We start from the raw sequence: 21,968 nt of genomic DNA, 5'->3' as shown, positions 1-21,968 counted from the left end.
ATACATGAGAGTCACCCCACTATCAAAATAGTGACTTAGGTCCAGGTAAGCCTTCGAGTGCCTGAGACTGCAGGTGGGCCTGAGGCTGATGGGGGTGGAGGTGGGGGAGCAGCGGCAGGGAAGGAGCAGCAGGGAAACAACAGGGTAAGTCAAGAGCCCCTTGATTGAGAGCATCTGGGTGAGTGACCCAATGCGAGATCAGAGGCTATCAGACCAGTGTTCTGCGAACTGCCCAGTGCTCGCTCAGATGAGGATAGTGGGAGATACCCAAAAGGCTGCATGCCTGCTGGCCAGGGAGTTATGGGATTCAAGACTGAGGACCCCCCCCCGGGATAAGGCAGGGTGAGTGTGGCCCCAGGGAAAGGACGGGCAGTACGAGCGAGGCCCAGGATGAGCAGTTTGAAACAGACCTGGCGAGAGTCAGTGGAGTGAGAGGCCTCAGTGAGAGGGAAGTGGTACAAGTGTGGCCATAATAAGGCAGAATACGAGAGACTTAACACTGTGCTGAGTTGGGCGCGGCCTCAGGCCAGATCAGAGCACAGCTGTTGGAAACATCTATGAAGTATGGGACATGTTAAGGAGTGATAGGAGCATGTACTTACAGCTCTTAAACATCAGGGGCCTCGAAGGGCGGCCTCCCGCCTCATTAAGACCATAATTACTTAACAACAAGGCGTGGCAGGTGAGAGAGGCAGGCAGTGTGCCCAGAGGCAGTGGGAGACCAGCACTGTGTCTGGTTGGGGACCTCCCATGTTTGCCACAATAACTAAGACCCGATCCACACCTGGTACTCTGAACCTCAGCTTCAGGGCCTGCACCTCTGGTATTGCATACTGTCAGTTCCTGAACCCTGACTCCCCATGCCCAGGTTGTACCCATGACCCTCTGTGGTAAAGTTAACCCTTTGAGAATCAAGTTACACAAGCATATAAGGCATAGGCCCACGGCTCTAGTTGCTTTTTTCCCAGGGTAACTCTTTGCTCAACTGAAATAAGTGCTTATCATTTTCTTCCATCAAATAATAGCCAAGCACTGTAACAGCAGCTACTGCAGGCAGCACACTCTGTAAATAGTCATCTGTCTGCTTCATGTTCACACAAACCGGTGTAAATGACACTCATATAAATATGTTATTTGTCTGTACCTTGGGATATGGGATACCTGACTTCGATTCCTACCTCAGCTTCTTGGGGAACTGAAGTACAGAATAGATTAAAAGACAGGCATTGGTCTGTAGAAGAGACCTAGTACTATGTCTGGGATGACGCAGTTGGGGCTGGTCCTGCTTGGAGCACAGGGTTGAACTGGATGTGACCTCCTGAGGTCCCTTCCCACCCCCATTTTCTATGATTCTCTGATTTTATTCTATATACCCAGCCAGGAGATCAACCATCCTTGGATGTTTTGAAGACCTGGGTAGACAAAGCCTTGTCTGGGATGATATAGTTGGGGATGGTCCTGCTTTGAGTAAAGGGCTGGACTAGATGTGACCTCCTGAGCTCCCTTCCCACCCTCCATTTCTATGTCCATAACCTTTGGAGCCAGACAGCTGTTGTTGACAAAAATCTGGAGGCAAAAATTAACAAACTTGCAGATACCAAGGGGTTAAACATGTTTGCACTGGAGTCTGGGTAAGACAGAGCGTCTACTCCTACTGTAACCGCTAGTTAATGGTTTTAGGTAGCCTATTAATTATTGTGAGAGCTGTGGAGATTTGACTTCAAGAATCTGGAGTTTGAACATGGCAAGCTTAGAGTTGTTCAGGGCACCTCTTGATTTATATAGAGGGAAAGGATGGTTCATGTGAGGGCACTAGCCAAGCACTTGCAAGCTGTGGGTTCAGTTACCAGCTCTGCTACAGCCTCCCAGCATAAACTTGGAGAAATCTCCTTATTTCCATTGGTACCATAAGGGGAACAGCACTTCCCTGCTTTGCAGGGGGGTTGTGTGTAGCAGGATGCTGCTCCTGCTACTTTAAGAGGAGGCAGGCTGCCCACAGCCTGCATGTGTGCCAGTGGGCAATTAGGAGTCATATGACCTACAAGGGCTGGGGTATCAGGATATAAGCCTAGAGCTGAAGCTGGGCAGGAAATTTAGCCCTGAGAGCCATGGGGAGAGGAGCTCCTGGGTAACATCTGAGTTCGGAGAAGAAATATTGGTATTTTGGTGAAGGGACTAAGAGGAGGTAAGGCAGTCACAGCTGGCCAGGGAGGGAAGGGCCAGAGGGCTCATAGCCCAGAGAGGGGCTGGTGTAAAGATGAGCCAGAACCTTGTAGCCCATAAGGGCAATTATAATTGGATCAGGACGTGTGACATCTGTGCAGCATGAGCATGGGTACTGGGGAGGATGGAGCCCATGTAATTGGGCCTTAAGGTAATGAGCAGCGACGTCAGCACTCACAAGAAAAATCTGACTTGGGAAAACCTGAGCAGCCTCCCTTTTTCTAAAAGTATCATGTCATTAAGTCATGGCAGGCGAGGAGGAGGAGAGAGCCAGGTTGGCAAGGGCTGTGGAGTCTCCAGGGGCATCATAGCCACCCTGGAGTGGGACTGTTACATGGGAACAAATGCATGGGAAGAACTGGAGTGGAGAGGAAGCCAATGCAAAGATTATGGGGAGAAAGAAGGGATTTCAGTTTTCAACTTCCCAGCCCCAAAGTTCAGGGGTGTTGAGAGCTGGGGACTCATCTGAGTTCTACCTCAGCTTCTTTCTCATTTTGACTGGGTTACCAATGTATTTAGTTATGCTCTGAATCTCCCAAGGTCTCCCTTTTAGTCCTACCCCAAACCCTATTGGATCTGCAGAAGACAAGCAGTTGGTACTAGGGCTGTGTGACTGAGTCTTGATCTGAGAACCAAGAAGTTGGAGGAGTCCACCATGAAGAGGGAAGCTCAGAGAGAAAGGGGCTAGGGACAGCTCCAGTCACTGTGATGCTATCACTGTTCCCATTGATATTGAATTAGTTCAAACAAGATGAACCCAGGGAGGACAAAATTAGGTTGTCATTTGCCTCTTGCCCAGCCAGGGAAAGTTCAGCACCTAGTCTAGTCTGGTTAAATTTAAAAAATCCAGTCTTGAATTGCTATGCTCCACTGTTTCAGAATGGATCGTCTCGGACTGCCCTCTGGAGATGATTAAATAGCACACCCCTTAATCACCTGTTTTCTACCAGCGTGCGGATGTTCAGGGTACTGCCGGGTTCCAGGGAGAACGTCTCACCATGATCCAGGAGAAGCTGAGGCAGCTGCTGCCTGAGGTTGAGGTAGATCCCCGTGCCATCTCAGCCTTGCTGTGTGGTTCAGCCACAGCCATCCTGGTGCTGAAATGGGTGGGGAGGAGACGGATCCAGGAAAAGATGGAAGAGGCAAGAAGGACACGTGATCTGGGCCTGGAACGAATGGAGCAAGCGGCTTGGAAGTTTAAACAGAAGGTAACTCTTTACTTTTACAGGCCAGTGGCTTCTTGTCACCTGGAGAACGTGCAGGGAGGTTGGCCTGATCTGATCCCAAAAACCTCCGTAGGGAAGGAGCAGAGTGCCACACTCCCAGCAGAACCTCCCTGACATGTCAAGGTTGCAAACCACTGTTCCCTTCTATCTGTGACAACCTATTCCCCAGCAGTCCAACACCACCCCACACAGCTTCATCTCTGCTCTGTGCCTCCCCTCCCACTATGGGATGCAAAGCCTGTGTCTCTGCTCAACACTTGCACACAGGTAGAAAGCTCTAGGTTCCTCCCACCTAAGAACACACCTGGCTTTTAGATGCTAAAGTCCTTCGATCCAGGATGTCAAACCAGCTGCAGAGTAATCCTGGCATCAGCCTGACCACACACCAGCACAGTCTAGCACACAGGGCCATGTTAACAAGTCCACATGCTCCCCACAGATCTGAAAACTTGGCAGCAGGGGAGTGGCAATTAGCACTACCAGCATTCCCTCACCACCAAATTTCTGTACCCATGGGAAGCCCTGTGGGCTGGATGACGTGGCTCCAAAGGCTGGATTCGGCCTGCAAGCTGGAGGCCGAGCACCATAGAGTTAGTTGGGTGTTTGTGGTGGTATAGTTCTGTATTTGTTAGCAGGAGCTTGTGTGTCGGCAGATTCCTTAGTTCTGCTAAATGGTCTTTTTGTTTTAATACTCTTTTTTGAAGTTATCGTGCATCTAGTTGAAACCCATTCTGCTAACATAGAGCTCATCATCTATCAGGAAGATGGCTTCACGGGGCAATTTAAAGTCATTTCCATTATTCCAGGGCCCAGCTTGGTACCGTTTCGCATTTCTTTCTAGGACTTTGTTCCTTGCTAGATTTTTGATTGACAGGTAGTTGTTGTTTTGGGGGGGTTTTTTAGGAATACTATATTTTTAAATCATTTATTGTTTCTTTGTTTTTTCTACCACAGACTTCTTGTATTGAACGCTTATGTTTTGGGAAAGAAATAAAAAGTCAGCAATGGTTTTGATGTAAAATAATACCTAAAAAATATTGCAAAATATATATATTTTGCAAAGTGTACACACACACACACACATATGCACGCGCATGGTTAGACTAGGTGGTCCTTCAGGTTCCTCCCAGCCCTGTGATTCTATGATACTAATACAGCTACTTCATGTCGTGAGGAGTCCCTATGCTGTACTAGCAGTTTCCCTATCTGTAAAGTGGGAGCAATGATACCGACCACCTTTTTTTAAAACAGATTGAGGCTTATATCAAGGATGTACTTTGTCCAAGAAAGGGCATTATTTCTAATCAGCTGGGTGGATGGTCATCCCACTGAGGGCTCTTGCTTACTGATGTACAACCATGGTGTTGTTTTCCCGATGCCTTCCTTCCCTATCCCAGACTAAAATGCCTTCCTGGGGGTGAACCTATATGGGATCCAAGAGAAGGAATCTTCCATGTCACTGTAGGAACACACAAAGCTATTTAGGAGGAAAAGTGCATGAATAAATCATTGGTAAGGGTTTCTGAATACTCCTGGGTGTTGATTGGAAGCTTATCCAAGGAGCCAAACTCATCCATGATGAAACTCCACGTTTCCTCACTTACACCAGAGTCATGTGGGTGCAATATGAACACAGCCCTTGACTCGAATCCTTCCCCATGAAGTGATGTTTCTACACCTTGCAGAACCCAGGAGTTCAGACCAGTTTCATCCTCTCCCTGCCGCTTGTGGAGCTGGCTGAGAAGCTAAAGGAAGGTTCCTTGTCTCCAGAAATTGTCCTCTACACATACATAGATAAGGTGAGTTCAACCCCATGTTCAGGCAGGAAGGAAAAGCCCCCTGGTTTCTGGGGGGCCTAGTAGACTTGGGTGGGGAGCAATGGGATTTCCTCAGTGATGGGCATGAAACCCCAAGATAATTCATGTCGAGGTCTAGAATTGGCAGCAGTGGAAAATGGATCCTGCACGTGTTTGCCCAGGTGGAGGTGTGCGTGGAGGAGGCACAGATAGGAAAGTGAGCAGGCATAAGGCTACACCCACGGATGGCTGGTGGGGCAACAGGGACCTATCCCAAGGCCTCTAGATCTAATAGCATGTGCTTGAGATAAAAAGACCCAGCTCACTTACCAAACCCGAAGCAAGGTTACCAACCTTTGTATGTGGTTCAGCCAGAAAAGGAAGATAGCGGGTCCCACAAAGAAGTACCACTTACACCATCCAGCTACGTGCTGGGGAGTGCTGCGTTATGTGGGGGTTGGTAAGGAGATACAGCCTGTGACCTCTACCTCACCAAGGCGACTTCAGCCTGGAGCAACCAAAACCCAGTCTTGCCAATCCTTGACCATCAGAAATTGGAAGCAAGACTCTAAAAGTTTTTGAAAAAAAAACAGGTTCGTTTTAGTGCCTTCTAATGCCTTATTTCCACATTTTTCTTGGCCTACGAGTGGCTATAAATGCATTGTTTGTTTAGAAATGAAAGCTGGAAGTCTTATGCCCATGAGACCAGGAGTGTAACTGGGCAGGGGGTGGCAAACGAGGCACCAGCCCTGTGCACCGATTTTAGAGGGGATCCAGAATGGTGGGGTACCAGCCCATGTACCGTTAATCTCCTTATGCTTTCCCCACCCCACCCCAGGGCATCTCTGCCCAGGGCACCAAAACTCCTAGTTTTGCCTCTGCACATGACTCCAGGACTCGGCCTTTGAAAGAAATGAATATATTGAGGGACTCTATCAGCCCCAAGTCTTCACCCTCATAATGGCCTATGGAAAAGGAATAGAGTTGGCCTGGAGCACAAACCTGCCCTCATAAGAGACCCCAGTGAGTATCTTTCTTCATGGTCTCTCCGGAAGGACTATAAGACTGACTATAAGGTCTGGCAGGAGGGAAGCCCAGAAATTTGCAAATGTTTCAAGCTGAAATCTATCTTTATGCCCTGCTCCTGTTCTCCGTGTGTCCACCCACAGGCCTTGGCAGTGACCCAGGAGGTGAACTGTGTGACGGATTTCATCCAGGGTTGTGAGGAGCAGCTGCAAGAACTCACAAAGCAGAAGGAGAAGGGTTTGCTGTACGGTGTGCCCATCAGCATCAAGGACCACATCGGCTGCAAAGTAGGTCTCCCCTTCGTATAGACTGTTTCTCTGTCTCTCCTTCCTATAGACTGTCGAATACTCTGTCATGAGCAAAGCCGCTGTGGTGCCCATTACAACCTGGAGTTTGAAGGCTTTTAAAAGGAGAATTTTGTGCCCCAATGAATAATGGTTAAACTTTCGCACTCAAGAAACTAATAATCGTTAAAGCCGACCTTTGGGCAGCTTTCACTGAGAATTTTTAATCATTGATTAGTAGACCTTTACCTCTTACCTCTGTGGAAAGGACAGATCTTCTGGGCCAAATACTTAGCTAGTATTAATAAGCTAGCAGAGCTTTACTGATTTACATCAGCTCTGTGTTTGGCCCCTTCTCTAACACAGAAAAGTTTGCTTTAATAGGGTGCGTCTACAGGAGACACTTAATGCCCGTTGGACTAATTCTACTGCGCATTAGTGTGTCATGTAAAAACCGTGCTAATGCCCTAATGCACAGTGAATTAGTCCAATGGGCATTAGGCATCACCTAAGAAGTGTTCATCTCTGCTAATGTGATTGTGGTGCTATTGTCATTAATTATTATTAATACTTATTAAGTATTAATATTATTGATATTAAGTATTAAGTATTAATAAGTATTATTAATACTTGTTATTAAGTAATAACAGGTACTAACTTAATGCACCATAATTACACCATCATTGTGCATTAATGAACGCACAATGTGGACGCACCTATGGTTTATTAATCCTAGTGCTGTATAGTCCAATTCCCTGCAAGAGCCAGATTAGCTGTATGTTGTGTCTGCATTAGACAGGGGAGGTGGGGATTGAATCAGCTGCTTTTAACGGATGGTTATGGAGACCCCATCCTCCAGCCAGTAGAGCAGAAGCCATGGTGGGATTACAGCCTAGTTCACATGGAAAAAAAGAACTTCAGCAAGAAATGGAAACTTGTGAATACAAGAAGCCACGGAAATGAGACTCACATGAGCAAGAGACCTCTTGGGATGGGTAGTATCATGAACTGGATTTCACCAAACTGAAGCAAGGGGCTTTGCTGTGTGCGCAGAGGCATATGAAGATGGAAATATTGACTGGTTCCAAGATGAGGGTGCGGAGACTAAGCTGTAAGCAAAGGAAGCAAAATGTATATGATGCTTGATATCTCTTGAAAGTCACCTGGGAGTCCATAAGGCTAAAGAGGCTCTATACCAACCAGCCAAAAGGTGAAGCTACCAAAATTGAGGGAGACAACGTTGTACAGTTACAACTCCAGGCTGAGATACAGCGTGCCCACTCCGTGAACACTACCTCCCAAACAGGGAGTCACGGCGCCACATTAACGTGTTGCTGCACATGTGCTGACACACCTTCAGCCCAATCCAATCCTGGCTGCTCTACTGAGCATCAGGACCTGAGGTTTTCTACTTCCAGCCCATTCAGGGGCTGCAAGGACAGGAAATTAGCCTGCAGCAATCCCACAAGTCCCTGTGCCTGACTTCCAGTCCTTGTGCACCCCACTTCCTGCCTTTCCTGCCTGGAGGAGAGACAAGTAGTGGGAGGGCTGATTCCTGCTCAGGAAGCAGGAAGTTTCTTCAAGTAGAGTCCTTAGACTGGACATTAGGAAGAACTTCTTCACAGTTCGAGTGGCCAAGGTCTGGAACGGGCTCCCAAGGGAGGTGGTGCTCTCCCCTACCCTGGGGGTCTTCAAGAGGAGGTTAGATGAGTATCTAGCTGGGGTCATCTAGACCCAGCACTCTTTCCTGCTTATGCAGGGGGTCGGACTCGATGATCTATTGAGGCCCCTTCCGACCCTAACATCTATGAATCTATGAATCTACTAGGAAGCAGTCTGTCCACTGCTCATCTCTCCTTCTGTGTTTCATGCTCAGATACTACAAGACTGTACAGATGAGGGACCAGCTCAGAGAGGCCAGGCTTTTGGGGGGCAACCCTCAAAGTCAATCCCAAATTGCTCCTGTAGAAGAAGGCTGGGCACGTGATAGCAGACACGACCAGCAAAGAAGGTGGCAATATCCACCAGTTACTTTGCATGGCTGTTTTGTTGCTTGCTGGTCATGTGGCAAGGCCGCTTTCCTGCATTTGCCCTTCATCAGGGTTAGCTGCATGACGCAGAGCCTCAGACTTTAGGGAGGGGGAGTGTTGGCCTATTTCCTTTCTACTGACATGGCTGAAAAATCATATCCTGGCAGGAAAAAAGAATCAAAGAGTTCCAAGCCCATTGCCATGATGTGTCTCATGAGCTTTCTTTCCCATTCCCCAAAGGGACACATCTCTACTGGCGGCTTGGTGCAATTTCTCAGCAAAGTGGAGGAAGAGGACAGCATGATCGTCAAGGTGTTGAAGAGGCAGGGGGCAATCCCGTTTGTGAAAACCAACGTCCCACAGTCCATGATAAAGTAAGCGCTGGCTCTTACCATGTACCACTCCTCTTTCTCAATGACAACCACCTCCTTGTCTCAACTCATTGTGCAGATCAGACATTGGCTCTACCTCCTTTTCCCTCTTGATACGATTTCCAGAGCTGGCTTAGCCTACCTGGCCTGTGCATATAGTACAGGAAAGGGAGATACAACTTGCCTTGATTCTTAACCCCAACCACTTTCACTCCCATCCTTTAATCTAGCTTCATCACCAAATCTTTCACAGGCTGATTTGCCTCACCACTGTTGCCCACTCTCTTGAATCTTGAGCCCCTGCTCTGAGTCTTATATTTGTGCACCTTTAAATGCAAACAGCCTTAAAACCTGCTTTGGACCTCTCCCAGCTACGACTGCAGCAATGTGATCTTCGGCCAGACAGTGAATCCTCTGAACCATAAGAAAAGCCCCGGTGGCTCCTCTGGAGGGGAGGGGGCACTGATCGCGGGAGGAGGGTCCCTCCTGGGCTTTGGCACAGATGTTGCCGGGAGCATCCGCCTGCCCTCCAGCTTCTGCGGGCTTTGCGGGCTCAAGCCAACAGGCAACAGGCTGAGGTAAGCTGTTTTAGTTGCAAAGGAACATCTCATGATGTCTGTTTTTTCCTCAGCTAAGGAACAGGGTATCAAACACTCCCAGGGTCACAAAGCCCGGCTTTCTTGACCATGCTATTCCTAGGGGGTGTCCATCAGAAGCTGGTGGTGATGCTGGGTGGTTAGCTTGGAAATAGCTAATGATGCATAATTACACTATGGACAGCAGATTTGTGGGCTGCAGTTGCTAAGAACTGATTCAGGACCTCCTTCTCTCCGGGAATCTCTCCAGTCTCTACTTGTCAGCAAGGAAAGGCTCGGAGGGCTGCTTTGCTCCTCTGAGCTGGAGTGCCATTGGTCTTGGTAACAGATGAAATTGCACCCATGAAATAGAGGAGCTGATACAAAAGTCTGGCTGCCCAGTGCCTCCAACTTTTCCAGCAAAGTCATTCCCAAGCATTTCCCATCTCCAACTCCCATTGTAATTGAGGTTCAACAGGACAAGCTGTGCTCACTGCACCCATGCATTGCACAGTTACCCTTCTCGCAGCAGTCGGTGGAAGACACGTTCTGCGTGGACTTTGGCTGCTTTGGCACGTGCGGGACATTGTGCTCTAGAAATCCATCTGCATGTTTTTAATTTGCTTTAGTTCTTGTGTCAAGGAAACCTAGTGTTACTGGAATAGGCTTCCCTCAGAAGCACCCACTCTGGATACCTTTAAGAAATGCTTGCTGAGGTGACCTGACCCCAGCTGATTTCCTGCCCCTTGAGCAGGGGGCTGGGCCTGATCTTGCAAGGTCCCTTCCAGCTCTAGTGGCTATGAAATCTATTAAATCTACTGGAGTGGAGAGAAGATGTCTAAGTTGGAGTCACAGAAGCATTTCCTTCCACCCACAACGGCATCGAGTGTGACCAAGGGAAAACAAGTAACTGAGTCACTGGGTTCAGGGACTCCTGATGCACCATCCTCCTAGTGGAAGCGACTCATGATGTGTTCACTTTGGCCTCTCCCAGCTACAGACATAAAGTACCCCCAACAAATGGAGGATCTTTAGTACAAAAACCCAAAAGCAGCAACAAACCCCACTACAATAAAGATAAAGAAAGAGCAGAGGGGGCAGGTGAAGTGAGGGGCAAGGGCACTGCCAATGCATTGGCTACTGCTAGGGTGTGGGATTGTTAGATTGAAATATTATGATGGTCCTGGTTGCAGAGGGCTGTGCTCTTGGCTCCTGAAGTAGGCAAAAACCTCTCAAGAGTCCTTGTCATCCTAAAGGGGAAGGAAGGGGAAATCCTTCCTGACCACAAATCTGCTGATTGGTTTAATCTCTTATTCTTAGAGCAACATCTAACCTGAGAGGTGTCTGAGTACTGTATGGAGCACCATCACATTCAAGCCACTCTCCCATCTCTAGCCATAGCCAGTGTCTAGTGGTCCAAAGGACAGCAAAAAGACCTCAAAAGGACAGAGGGAGAAAGAAATGGAGTGATGGAGAAGTGCAGAAAGTGTGAGCTTTTGAAAGGGGGTAGGATGGGAGCTTTGGGCCTTAGATTAGTGCCCTGGTATAGCTACAGAGCAGTCAGCACACCCATAAATGATGACCCTAATTGCCATAAAGGATCATCCACTGCATTCTGGAGAACCCAATGTGATCACTGCAAGCTTACTGAAACATAAATCATGTCCAAAAGAAAAGATATGGGCCAGCTTAGGCTAGATCCCTCTTTGTACCTACATACCTCAGCTCCAATCTTATCCCTGCTTCAGTGAGAAATAGGTATGTAGGACATTAGGCCTGGAAGAAACTCTGGGGTCATCGATTCCCAGCACCTTAAAACTTTGCATTGCCTGGATACGTGCCCCCCATAGCTCCTCTATTCTCTTTCCATGACCAGGGTAGTATGTATCACAGGCAGGGGTGGATTTGGGGGGCAGGAGTGCCCTTGTGCACTTTCATCCCACTTTGATTTCTGGTCCAGCCAAAGTTCAAAGCCAACTGCCTGGCAGCGGCAGCAGCATTTCTATTCAGGCAGCAGAGAGGGAGTCACTTGACTTCACGACTCCTTATAATTTTCTTGGTTCCTTCTAAACTCTTCATTCCACAGGTGTGAAGGACCCTCTTTCCTTTCAAATGGTCTTTAATGGTCCCACTACTCCAGCTAGCCTTCCTTCTGCAAAGCGGCTATCTGTTAGCTGCTCCTAGTCACGTAGCTCCCATTTCACAGCCCTGCAGGCGCCTTTTTTAACTCTAGCTAAAAACATTCACTCAGGCATGGAAATATTAACTCAGGTGAACTTTAGCTCAGGTCTGGAAATCACGTTCAATGAAGCATTGGATGTATATTGTCAAGAAGTCTTGATTTTCTTTTTATGAATCTGAAAAAAAACATATATTTAACTACAATGACTCCAGGACTAAGGAAACAACTTATTTGGGTTATTTTTGCCTAGTTTCTTCTGTTTTATATATAATATATGATCTAGCCAATTCACGCACATTCGAATAAAGGTTTTTTTTCCTTTTGCTTCAATCTTAAATTGAATAACCTAACTCTAGGCCCCTACTTCCTAGTGAAGCATCTAGTTTCTTTTTAACTGGAGAAAAATGTGTATTGTGTTTTATGTGATGATATACCACTCCCCTTGTACCCCACTTTTCAAAATCCTAGATCCACCCATGATCTACAATCACCTGAAGGGTGAAATGGTGTTCGAAAGAGGAAGAGGGGCTAGAAACCTGAAGCAGGGTTTGAAAGAGGATGGAGCTGAGCTATTCTCAGTGGTGGCAGATGACAGGACAAGAAGCAATGGTCTCAAGTTGCAGCAAGGGAAATTTCAGTTGGATTTTAGGAAAAACTTTCTCACTAGGAGGGTGGTGAAGCACTAGAACAGGTTACCCAGGGAGGTGGTGGCAGCTCCATCCTTGGGGGTTTTCAAAACCCGGCTGGACAAAGCCTTGGCTGGGATGATGCAGTTGGGGCTGGTCCTGCTTGGAGCAGGGGATTGGACTAGATGTGACTCCTGAGGTCCCTGCCAATCCTAACTTTCTATGATTCAATGACGATCACAGGCAGAGGGCCTTCCTATCCAAACAAGAAGCTGCTGCTAACTTATTTCTCCCATTTTATGTATTTCTCAGCCACGGTGGTCTTGTTTCTCCTATAATGGGCATGAAATCAGGTGAGTCTCTCCAGAGTCGAAAACAGAGCCAGGAACCACTGTGATGCTGAGTTACCTGGAGAATAGCCTTGTGCTGTATGGGTGCTATTGAAAGGGTTGGTCCAACAGTATGTTTAGATACCAGTTCAAAACACTGGAAAACAGGTAGGCATGGTGGGCCGGATCTTGGTTTATGCTGCGGCCAATTTGTACCAGCTGTTTCTGTTCCAAGTGGTCATTGATACTCGTTTCTTGGAGGGTTGCTTTAACAGCAGCTAGGCTATGGCAGCACAAAGTGTCCAGACCAGTCCCGGGATTGCCCATTTACTAGGATGGCTAAACGCCATGTCATTCTCTGCTACGCCAAGGGAAGGACTAGAGCACTTTGGGTCGATCCTCAGTTGTATTCAGCTGGTTCATAGGGAGAGAGCTGAAACTGGTTGCACTGGAGCTCTCCCACTCCAGGGACTGAGAAGTAGGGAAGCTAGACGCTCCTTTGCTTTGCTGAGGTCCCCTCTCTGCTAGAGGTATCACTAGCATGGAGGTTATGACCACTCCTTTCCCCTTTCGTACTGGCTGAGTAATGCAAAGGACGCAGGGATGCATCAAGGGCCTGGCCTCCAAGTCCTTAGAAACCCCATTACATGTTGTTATAACTGGGGCCTGGAGAGAGATAACGGAGTCTGAAAGAACGAGACTTTCTGCCCCAGCAGCAGTGACCGGGATCCTTGCCTTTCCCATTGCAGTGACAGGAACGATTGGGCCCATGGCGCGGGACGTGGACAGCCTCGTTCTGTGCATGAGGGCACTCCTGTGCGAGGACCTGTTCCAGCTGGACCCCACCGTGCCGCCCATCCCCTTCAACGAGGAGGTAACAATGGAAAGGGCATCCACGAGATGCAGCCCACAGGCTTTGTGGATCTTCATCTTTTGCATACCCCAGATAGTGCAAAGGAAGAAGTGCCTTCACTGTGGCTCTGCTGTCTCAGAACATGCTTTACTCTTGCCTGTCTGGGCAAAATCCCCATTCAACCATAGAATATGCTGATACTAAGCTGTTTGGGGTTTACCAGTATCAGAGACAGGCTATACTGGTCTTAAGTGGACCTCCATTCTAACATGCTCCATCAATTCCCCTGTTTATAAGCAAAGGCTCCTTGTCCTTCCAGGTTTACTCCAGTTCAAAACCTCTTCGCATTGGGTTTTACGATGGAGATGGCTATTTCCAGCCCTCCCCCAGCATGAAACGAGCTGTCCAGGAAACCAAACGGCTTCTCCAGGGGGCAGGGCACACGGTACGTTTTGTGTCCCGACTACCAGCATGGGGGCAGGGCTTCTTGAAGCTACACTCCCCACAGCAGTGTCCACTCTCCAGTGGCCTTGACCAAAGCTTTCTGCTGCCCCAGACTTATTTCCCAAGCTGTGGTGAATAGTAAGAAAGAGAGCGAATTTATTAGGATAGTCTCAATTCCCACCCAGTGCAATCTTACAGGTTGGGTCAACCCAGCTGCTTTCAGTACCTGAGGGAGCATCAGACCACAGTCCTTTTCCTACCTTACATTACAGCTTCCTAATAGCAGAAGACCATGGTTTCTCTCCTATATTTATCAGAATTTCTGATTTCTTTGTCTCCCTTTGGGGAAGGAAGAAGCTGAGGAACCTCAGGTCGTGGTTGGGTTTCATATCACCAGTGTAACAATATGCACTATCTGAGCTTGGACCTGGGGCAGTACCTCTGTAATTTGAACTAAATCAGTAGTTTCATTAGTTATTAGCAGTTAGGAGTTGTTATCCTCTCCAAATCAACCACTGCAACACAGGCTTTGCAGATGTGTGCATGTTCAAATTTGGAGGGGCCTGGATGGGGACACCCATAGATCATCTGAGTTTTTGGAAAGACCTAGGAAATGCCTCAGAAGTGGTTTTCTACTTCCACTGGACTTGGCTTTCCTCACTTTGCTAACCCTTGCACAATGGTGGTTTCTGTGCAGCTCGTACCCTTTTCCCCACCTCGGATCGATTATGTGGTGGATGAGCTCTTCACCAAAGGCCTCTTCTCTGATGGAGCTGCAAACTTGTTGGACAAACTGTGAGTAAAGCCTTTCCATTTTGCAGCAGGCTGGGGGTTGATCACTGAGAGAGAAATGCTTTGCAGGGTCCAATGCATTTTTGCCCATAAGGATGTAGAAACAACAGGCAGGGTTGTCTTAGGTTGAAGGCAATCTGTGGCTTGGTCCACCCTGGAGAACAATTGTATCTGCCAGGTTTGTCCAGCCCTCTTGAAGCTGATCCAGGGCTACTAAGAAACTGAGTTTGGGACCTCTTGCTCTGTACTTGCTATAAAATCACAGAATCACAGACAATGAGGGTTGGCAGGGACCTCAAGGAGGTCTCTTCCAATCCTTTGCTCAAAGCAGGACCACCCCCAACTAGATCATCCCAGCCAAGGCTTTGTCAAGTCAGACCTTAAAAAACTCCTAGGATGGAGCTTCCACCACCTCTTTGGGTAGCCTCTTCTAATGCTTTACTACCTTCCCGGAGACAGAATTTTTCCTAATATCCAACCTCAACTTCCCTTGCTGCAACTTGAGCCCATTGCTCCTTGTCCTGTCATCTGCCCCCACTGAGACCAGTCCAGCTCCATCCTCTTTGCAACCCCCTTCCAGGGAGTTGAAGGCTGATACTAAATCCCTCCTCAATCCTCCCTTCTGCAGACTAAATAATCCCAGTTGCCTCAGGCTGTCCTCATAACCCACGTGCCCCAGCTCCCCAACCATTTTCATTGCCCTAAACGTGACATGCTTGGGGCAATCCATGTGAAGCTAAAGATCAAACAGACTGTACTATTCCTACTGTAGTTGCTCTTTTCAATGAAAGCTAAGCTCCTATTCTGTTGGACCGAGATCCCCAGTCTTTGTTTCCTCCATCATTGTAAATAGTGCATAAAGTACAGCAGGTAGCCCCATTCTCTGCCATCCTTTGTCAACATGAAGAAACATGGATCCATGTGAAGTAGCATTTCCTGCTGTCATGAGCAATGTTGGAAGCTCTCACAGGCAACATGTTGCCCTCAAGCCATAGGTTGGGGACCACTTTTTAAGACTAACCAGACTGTTTGTCTGTCATACCTGCCAGAATGCACTAGCCCGAGTAGCTATTTGCATTTCCAAAATGCCTGATGATGTATTATCAAAGCATCATGTAGACGATTGGGATTCTCATCGTTCCTTTATGGAAGGACCATCTTCTCTACTTCTCTGGCACTCACAATACCCTCCAGAGCATGGGGTAGTGGCTTCTGGTGCATCTCCAAAGCTGTTCTGCTCTTGGCTGGTAGGATGTTCTATACTAGAGATAAATCCTTTGCCGAAGATGTACAACCTCCACGAGTTTCTTTCTGGGTTGTGTAAGCTTCAGCTTTCCTATTAGCTAACAATTGTCAAAATAAGGTGCAGAGATTGATGTCTAGGGTCCTGGTTCTGCCATAAATTCTTGTCTGGGGTGATCTCTAGTTGGCGATGGTCCTGCTTTGAGCAGGACTATGGACTAGAGGACTATAGACTAGGACTATGGAGCAGTCCATGGACTAGATGTGACCTCCTGAGGTCCCTTCCAACCCTCATTTTCTAGGATTCTTTATGTGGCCTTGGATGAGTCTCTTAAGCTCTCAGTGCCTCCATTTGTAACATGTGGAAGATACCGCTGGAATAACTGGGAATTAGGAAGTGGTGTTCAATAATCATTAAAAGGTGCCCAGAAGCTCTAGCAACTGGGAACATGTAGGTAAATGATTAGCTGCCCACAAACTAATTCCCACATAAGCAAAGTCCATGGACAAGTACAATATTCCATTAAAAATGTTGATATGAATGTGGGAAATTAATCCTTCCTGGCCTTATACCTTTTGCAGAGAGAATTACCCAGGCCATAGATACTCCAGAGTAATACTTTATGCTGTGCCTTAAGGGCTTGCCTTAAGTCAGTGTATGCAGAAGCTGTCTTCTTATTATTTAAAGCTGCTAACATTATGGCCAGGAGAAAAGCCTAGATTGCAGTGAGTTTGAAGCTGTTGGACTGGTCTGACAACCTTCTCTCTTCATGACCTTCCAGCAAAGGGGATATCGTGGATCCAAACCTGAAGTCTCAGGTTAACACTTACAGGCTCCCCGTTGTGCTGAAGAGGATCGGGGCTCTCCTCCTGAAGCCGGTGGTAAGTCCCTCCACATTTATCCTCTTCCAGTGCTCCTCACGATGCTCACACAGTTACAGGCAGGGGGGAGGCATGGTCATCCATGAAGAAGGAAGATGCTGTATTTGGTGATGCTCTCCTGCTTTATGCTGGTTGGCATAAAGGGCACAATCTGCTGAAGTAGCACAGAGGCTGAATTTCACCCAGATCATGTGCCTCTTTCATACCCCTCTGGGCAACAAACATCAGGCAACCATGGACTCTGTGGGCAAATACATTGTATTGACATTAGGGTATAAGCAAACATCATCTTTGGAGCAGGATCAACTGTGACTTGGGGCACGGCGGCCTGATGCACTGCACTGCAGGGAAAAAACATCATGTGCTTTCAGGTGCATAGCCAGCTTCTCATCAAGCAGCACAGTCACTCCAGGGTGATAGAGCAATGCTTGCAAACCTCACGGCACCAGTGCTAGAGCTGTGCTTCACTCTTGCTGAGCACCAAGAGCTACATTCAACGTTGGGTCGCAAAAGTCAGAAGCAAGTCTCAGTGTTTCACAAGGGGCTTCTTTTCTTTGCAACTCAAGATCAAAAGCAAATGTGCAATACCACATCTTGACCTCAGACACCCTAAGGCCTTGAGGACTTTGGTCCATGCCCATGGCTAACAAAAAGGCATAGCGTTTCATCCTGATGACAGTCGCATTTCTTTCTTTGTTGACAGCTATTTAACTAGGTGGAGAAGCATCCTGATGGCTGCAGAATAAAATATAAATAGGACCTGGGATTTAAAACATGCAGGAAAGTGGGTAGATGTGGCAGGAAAGAGTTGGAGAAATGGGTAATCCTCTTGTTTAAATGGGTACTATGCATGGCATGGAGTTGATACATAGAAATCAGCATTGCTGATTGCAGTGATTTCAGTCAGCTGAAGGCTGGCTGATGGTAAGACTGGTCACTAATCAGTGGAAGGAACACATTAGAGGCCTCCATCTTGTATACATCCTCCATTATATAACATTTGGAGCAAACTTTGGGTAACCTTGCATAGAGACAGGCTTGGAAGCCCTAATTCCATGTTTTTGCTGATGTGAACAAGAAAGCACTGACTCAAGGGTTTGACGACAGTCGCGCAAACCAAGCAATCGAAATGCATAACCATAAGGAATAGCACTCATTGTCAAGAGCTGGAAACCCAACTGATGGCACTTGCGGCCATCCTAGTTATACAGTTGTTAAGTATTTATCATAAATTCTTCGCTTAGCTGGGGAGGGGGGTGGTCTTCATGATCAACCCCTTCCATTAACATATACCCAATCGGGTTTAGATACATGCATAGTACTAATAACTTTGTGTGGTTTACACAGAATGGGTGCATCCAGACACGTGTAGATGTGTGGTATGCAACACCGCAGACCCATCTGCAACACTGCACATGCAAATTAGCAGCACAGGGGGTGTTTTTTGGGCACTGGGAGATCCTGGTGTCAAAAAAACCCGAGCCCTAAAAAAGCAGAGTGGCACACGTGGTGGCAGCATGCGCTGCTGGGAACCGGAGCCAGGCTCCAGCTGCCGACCAGGCTTCAAGCTGCTGGATTGCCATGGCTGCAGCCCCCAGAGGCCCTCAGGACCCAGGTAAGGCTGCCCAGATGCTGACCCAGCCTCCTACCCAGGGCAATGTACCTTGCACCAGGGCGAGAGTGCACAGGCATTTCCTGGGAACAAGCTGCAGCAACACATCTTGTGCCGCTGCTGTTTGTCCCCAAGGAAATGCACCCAATGATCGTAAACCTGGGGCAGTGGGGAAGCATGGACCTGAGCTATTAGGACAAGATCTCAGGGTTCCTGGGGTCCAGCCTACACCCATCCTCCCAGGCGTGAGTGTGTGTTTGCATTTCCATTGCCTGATCTGAATGCTAGTTAAACTTATGTTCAGCTTTCCAATAAAGTGATTCTCTTGAGAAGAGCCTGGCGAACTTGCGCTCTATATTTGAGGCCCTATCCAGAAAAGCAAGCTCCCTTTGTCCCAGTTTGGGGATAGAGGGCTTCCCTTCAGTCCAATCTGGTCTCACTGGGCCTGGATGACATGTTTACGGTCTTTCAGCAGTCCTCGTGAACAGTGCTGCTTGGACTACACGGGGACGAGTTAATTAGTTCTCTTGGAGAAAGCGGCCCTGAAATGCAGCCAAATAAATGAGCAGAGTGGAAACTTTGGGCATCACAGGAGTTTGTTCTGCCATTGCCAGGCAGCTGCCCTATTCATGATGGCTCAGTGGAAGAGTACAGAGCATAGCACGAGAGTGTACGAGGGGACTTTTCTTTGACTTAGTGCTTCTTCAAATGGACAAATGGAAGTGGCGCCATGCCCAGGTTTGCTCATACCACGTCCTGTCAGGGAGGGCAGGACTGATCGTGCCTAGTCAACCCAGGTTTGCTACGGTGCTCCAGAGTCTGAAGGTTGCGTGTGAACCCCTTGCTTTTAGACTCAACATAGGGGAACAAATCCAGAACAGCCTTATGGACTGGCTTTGGACTCCAGCGGGTGTGGGATTCGCACTCCCATCCTCTCTGTGACGTGCCACTGGCATGGAGTAGACCAGTCCTTGGACCACCCGAGATGAGCATCGTTGGGCCTCGTCCAGCCTTGAGTTTCCTTGGAGGGTTCTTCTCTCCTATTCAGGTTACGGTTTCTTTCACTCAAGCATGCTGTTGAATGAATACCCCTGCTTAGAGGACTTTGCAGGATCTTGACTGTTCTGCTATCGACTAATCCCAAATTTTGTCTTCCCTTCTAAGTACCCGCGAATCGCCAGAGATCTGAACGCGCTGTGTGGCGTTGGGTAAGTGGCTTTGTGCAAATCTCGTCAGCAGCATGCATTTAAGTTTGCTCCATGTGGGGAGGGTCCTTTTGGAGCTGTATGTGCTATGGGCAGGAAGACCGGGCTCCCCCAGATGCAGCTTCTGTGCATTCAAGGAACTTGGTTATCAGATTTGTAGCTGTGCTGATGTGACCTCACGGGACTTAATGCTCCCTGGTTTGCACCCTGAGTTCAGCCTCTCCTGTACCAGGCTAGGGTTGCTATTATCTTAGCAATGTCTGCAGATATGTTCATACCAGGATACGCCTTTCTGTGTCTCCCCATGGTCTCTGCAAGAGATAGGACTTCTGTACCACAGTGGGATGCCTGAGTTCCATTTGTATCCCATGTGCTTCACATCCACTTCTTAGCTGGTGTCTAAGCAGGACATTTAAGCACTCACACATAGTCCTTAGGGTATTATATTTCACACTCCAGTGTGTAGATTCAAAGGCCATTGAAGTTAATTGAAAGACTCCACTTAAGGTCAGTGGGCTTTAGACCAGGCTCTGGAAATATAGGCCTTCACTATAATTAAGGCTTGACCCACCTCTCCTGAAATCAGCAAAGGTCTTTCCAGTTGAATTAGGGGGATTTTAAATTGCCTTCATGCTTTTATTCTGGCTGAATGGAAAAGCCATACCAGATATTTTACATAGAAATAGGTATTCTCACACCCCTATTTAGGGCTGACCTTTGGGGTCAACCTTAACCCAGCCTGAGCTATCTGAGCTGCCCTTCCTCATCTCTGTGTCTTCCACTATACTTCGTCAAGTAGCGCCCTTCTACGAATCAGCTCACCCACTGCTCGTCTCTCCTATGCTTGGCTCTAATTCCAAGCAATACAGATAGAAAGTGGGGCGCAGAAGGGCTGGAAGTCAGGAACGTGGAGTTGTGGGGTTGCTGCAGGCTGACTTAATGCGTTTGAAGCTAAGTGGTTTCCAGACATGTTACAGGGAGGAGATAGTTGAGAACCAGGCTTGACTTTAGCCCTAGAAGTTCAGCAGAGCTTCAGGGGAGCAAGCCTGGAGGTGTCCCATGTCTGAACCTGCATGCTAGCAGTGTGGACATGCCCATTGCTTTTCTCTTACTCCTATCCCAAAAGCATTGCGCCCATCTCACTATAGCATGCATACCTGCCTCTTCTAGAGTGTGTTTAATCAGTTGATTTCAAAGTACTTCATACAGGAAATCAAATGGAGAAACTGAGGCAACAGGAAGTGAAGGAAGAGACGCAGAATCCCCTAGCAGCAAAATTGAGAATAGAATCGAGTTTCCTGATTCCCCACCAGGTCTTTTTTTATCTTGTTGGGCATTCTTCATATTTTAGGAGCATAAACTATGTCAACGATGGACTTTTTTTAATCCATTCTCTTAAAAAGAATAGATAAGGAAGTTTTTTTAAGTGATGGTGCCATTGAGATACTCAGCAAGTGATCAAAGTCTTTGCTTGTGCTCGTGTGCCTTCTTTTTTTGAGCTTTCTTTTTAATATTCCTTTAAGATAATTGCAAACTGTAGCAGTTCACAGGGGGTGGGGAGAGGGGGGCGGGGAATGAAGGAAGAGGTGAGATTTTAAAATAATAACATGCAAAGCCATTTATTAATCACATTAGCTGATCTCTGCTCCAGAAAACTGAGGGAAAGACCCATAAAGATGGTTAGACCAAGAGGTGTTCTAGCATAGGAGAATTTTTAGCTACATGATCTTTAATCATTGATCTAACGCATCGGATAATGGTTAACTGACCTTCAGCCTGTCTCTCTGGGCTAAATGTTACCTGTCTTTCATTTTGCATTATTTTTTCTTTTTAATCATTCCAAACGATTTGAAGGTTCCTGAGTAGGCTGGAGTGTGGGAATAAAGCCCAGGAGAGATGGATCTGATAGCAGGAGTGAGAAAGATATACAAGGATCAGGATGATGAAAGGCTTCATTAACGGCAGTGTAGGTTTTCCCACACCCTGTGTATGTATCCACATGGATACTTTCCACAAGGTAAGTATGCTGCCAGTTGCAGCAGAACGTAGAGATGCCCTGTGCTAGTACTTAACCAGCTGCTAACTTAATGGAAATGATCTTGGCAAGCAGCATAGAGAGACGTGCAGCTAATTACTCCTGCCAAGAAGCAGAGTAAAAGCAGGTCACCAGGGGCACCTGTACATGCAATGGGGTTTAATCCTCATTACATTACATAGGTTTATAAAATTTAAACTTATTTATTTTGGAGCATTGCATCAGTGTTTGCACG

General features: G+C 47.5%; 1 protein-coding gene across 2 annotated transcripts in view; it reads left to right on the top strand.

Annotated features, from left to right (window-relative positions):
• The first annotated feature begins 2,074 nt into the window (after nucleotides 1-2,074).
• LOC102568858 (vitamin D3 hydroxylase-associated protein) overlaps nucleotides 2,075-21,968 on the top strand; it is a 25,377-nt gene continuing 5,483 nt past the window's right edge. Inside the window, exons 1-12 of one of the 2 annotated variants that reach the window (XM_059727789.1) lie at nucleotides 2,075-2,185; nucleotides 3,174-3,431; nucleotides 5,135-5,248; nucleotides 6,415-6,558; nucleotides 8,826-8,959; nucleotides 9,328-9,534; nucleotides 12,652-12,692; nucleotides 13,418-13,542; nucleotides 13,841-13,966; nucleotides 14,663-14,760; nucleotides 16,782-16,881; nucleotides 19,658-19,701. In XM_059727789.1, coding sequence (XP_059583772.1) covers nucleotides 3,222-3,431; nucleotides 5,135-5,248; nucleotides 6,415-6,558; nucleotides 8,826-8,959; nucleotides 9,328-9,534; nucleotides 12,652-12,692; nucleotides 13,418-13,542; nucleotides 13,841-13,966; nucleotides 14,663-14,760; nucleotides 16,782-16,881; nucleotides 19,658-19,701 — 1,343 coding nt within the window. In that variant the 5' untranslated portion in view covers nucleotides 2,075-2,185; nucleotides 3,174-3,221. Of the gene's footprint in view, nucleotides 2,186-3,102; nucleotides 3,432-5,134; nucleotides 5,249-6,414; nucleotides 6,559-8,825; nucleotides 8,960-9,327; nucleotides 9,535-12,651; nucleotides 12,693-13,417; nucleotides 13,543-13,840; nucleotides 13,967-14,662; nucleotides 14,761-16,781; nucleotides 16,882-19,657; nucleotides 19,702-21,968 lie in introns of both variants that reach the window. The other variant, XM_006267350.4, reaches the window with a different exon arrangement.

Source organism: Alligator mississippiensis, chromosome 5, assembly GCF_030867095.1.
Source record: "Alligator mississippiensis isolate rAllMis1 chromosome 5, rAllMis1, whole genome shotgun sequence".
In the NCBI taxonomy this organism is placed as follows: domain Eukaryota; kingdom Metazoa; phylum Chordata; order Crocodylia; family Alligatoridae; genus Alligator; species Alligator mississippiensis.
The sequence above is the reverse complement of the archived record's forward strand: the minus strand, read 5'-3'. Positions and strand labels throughout refer to the sequence as shown.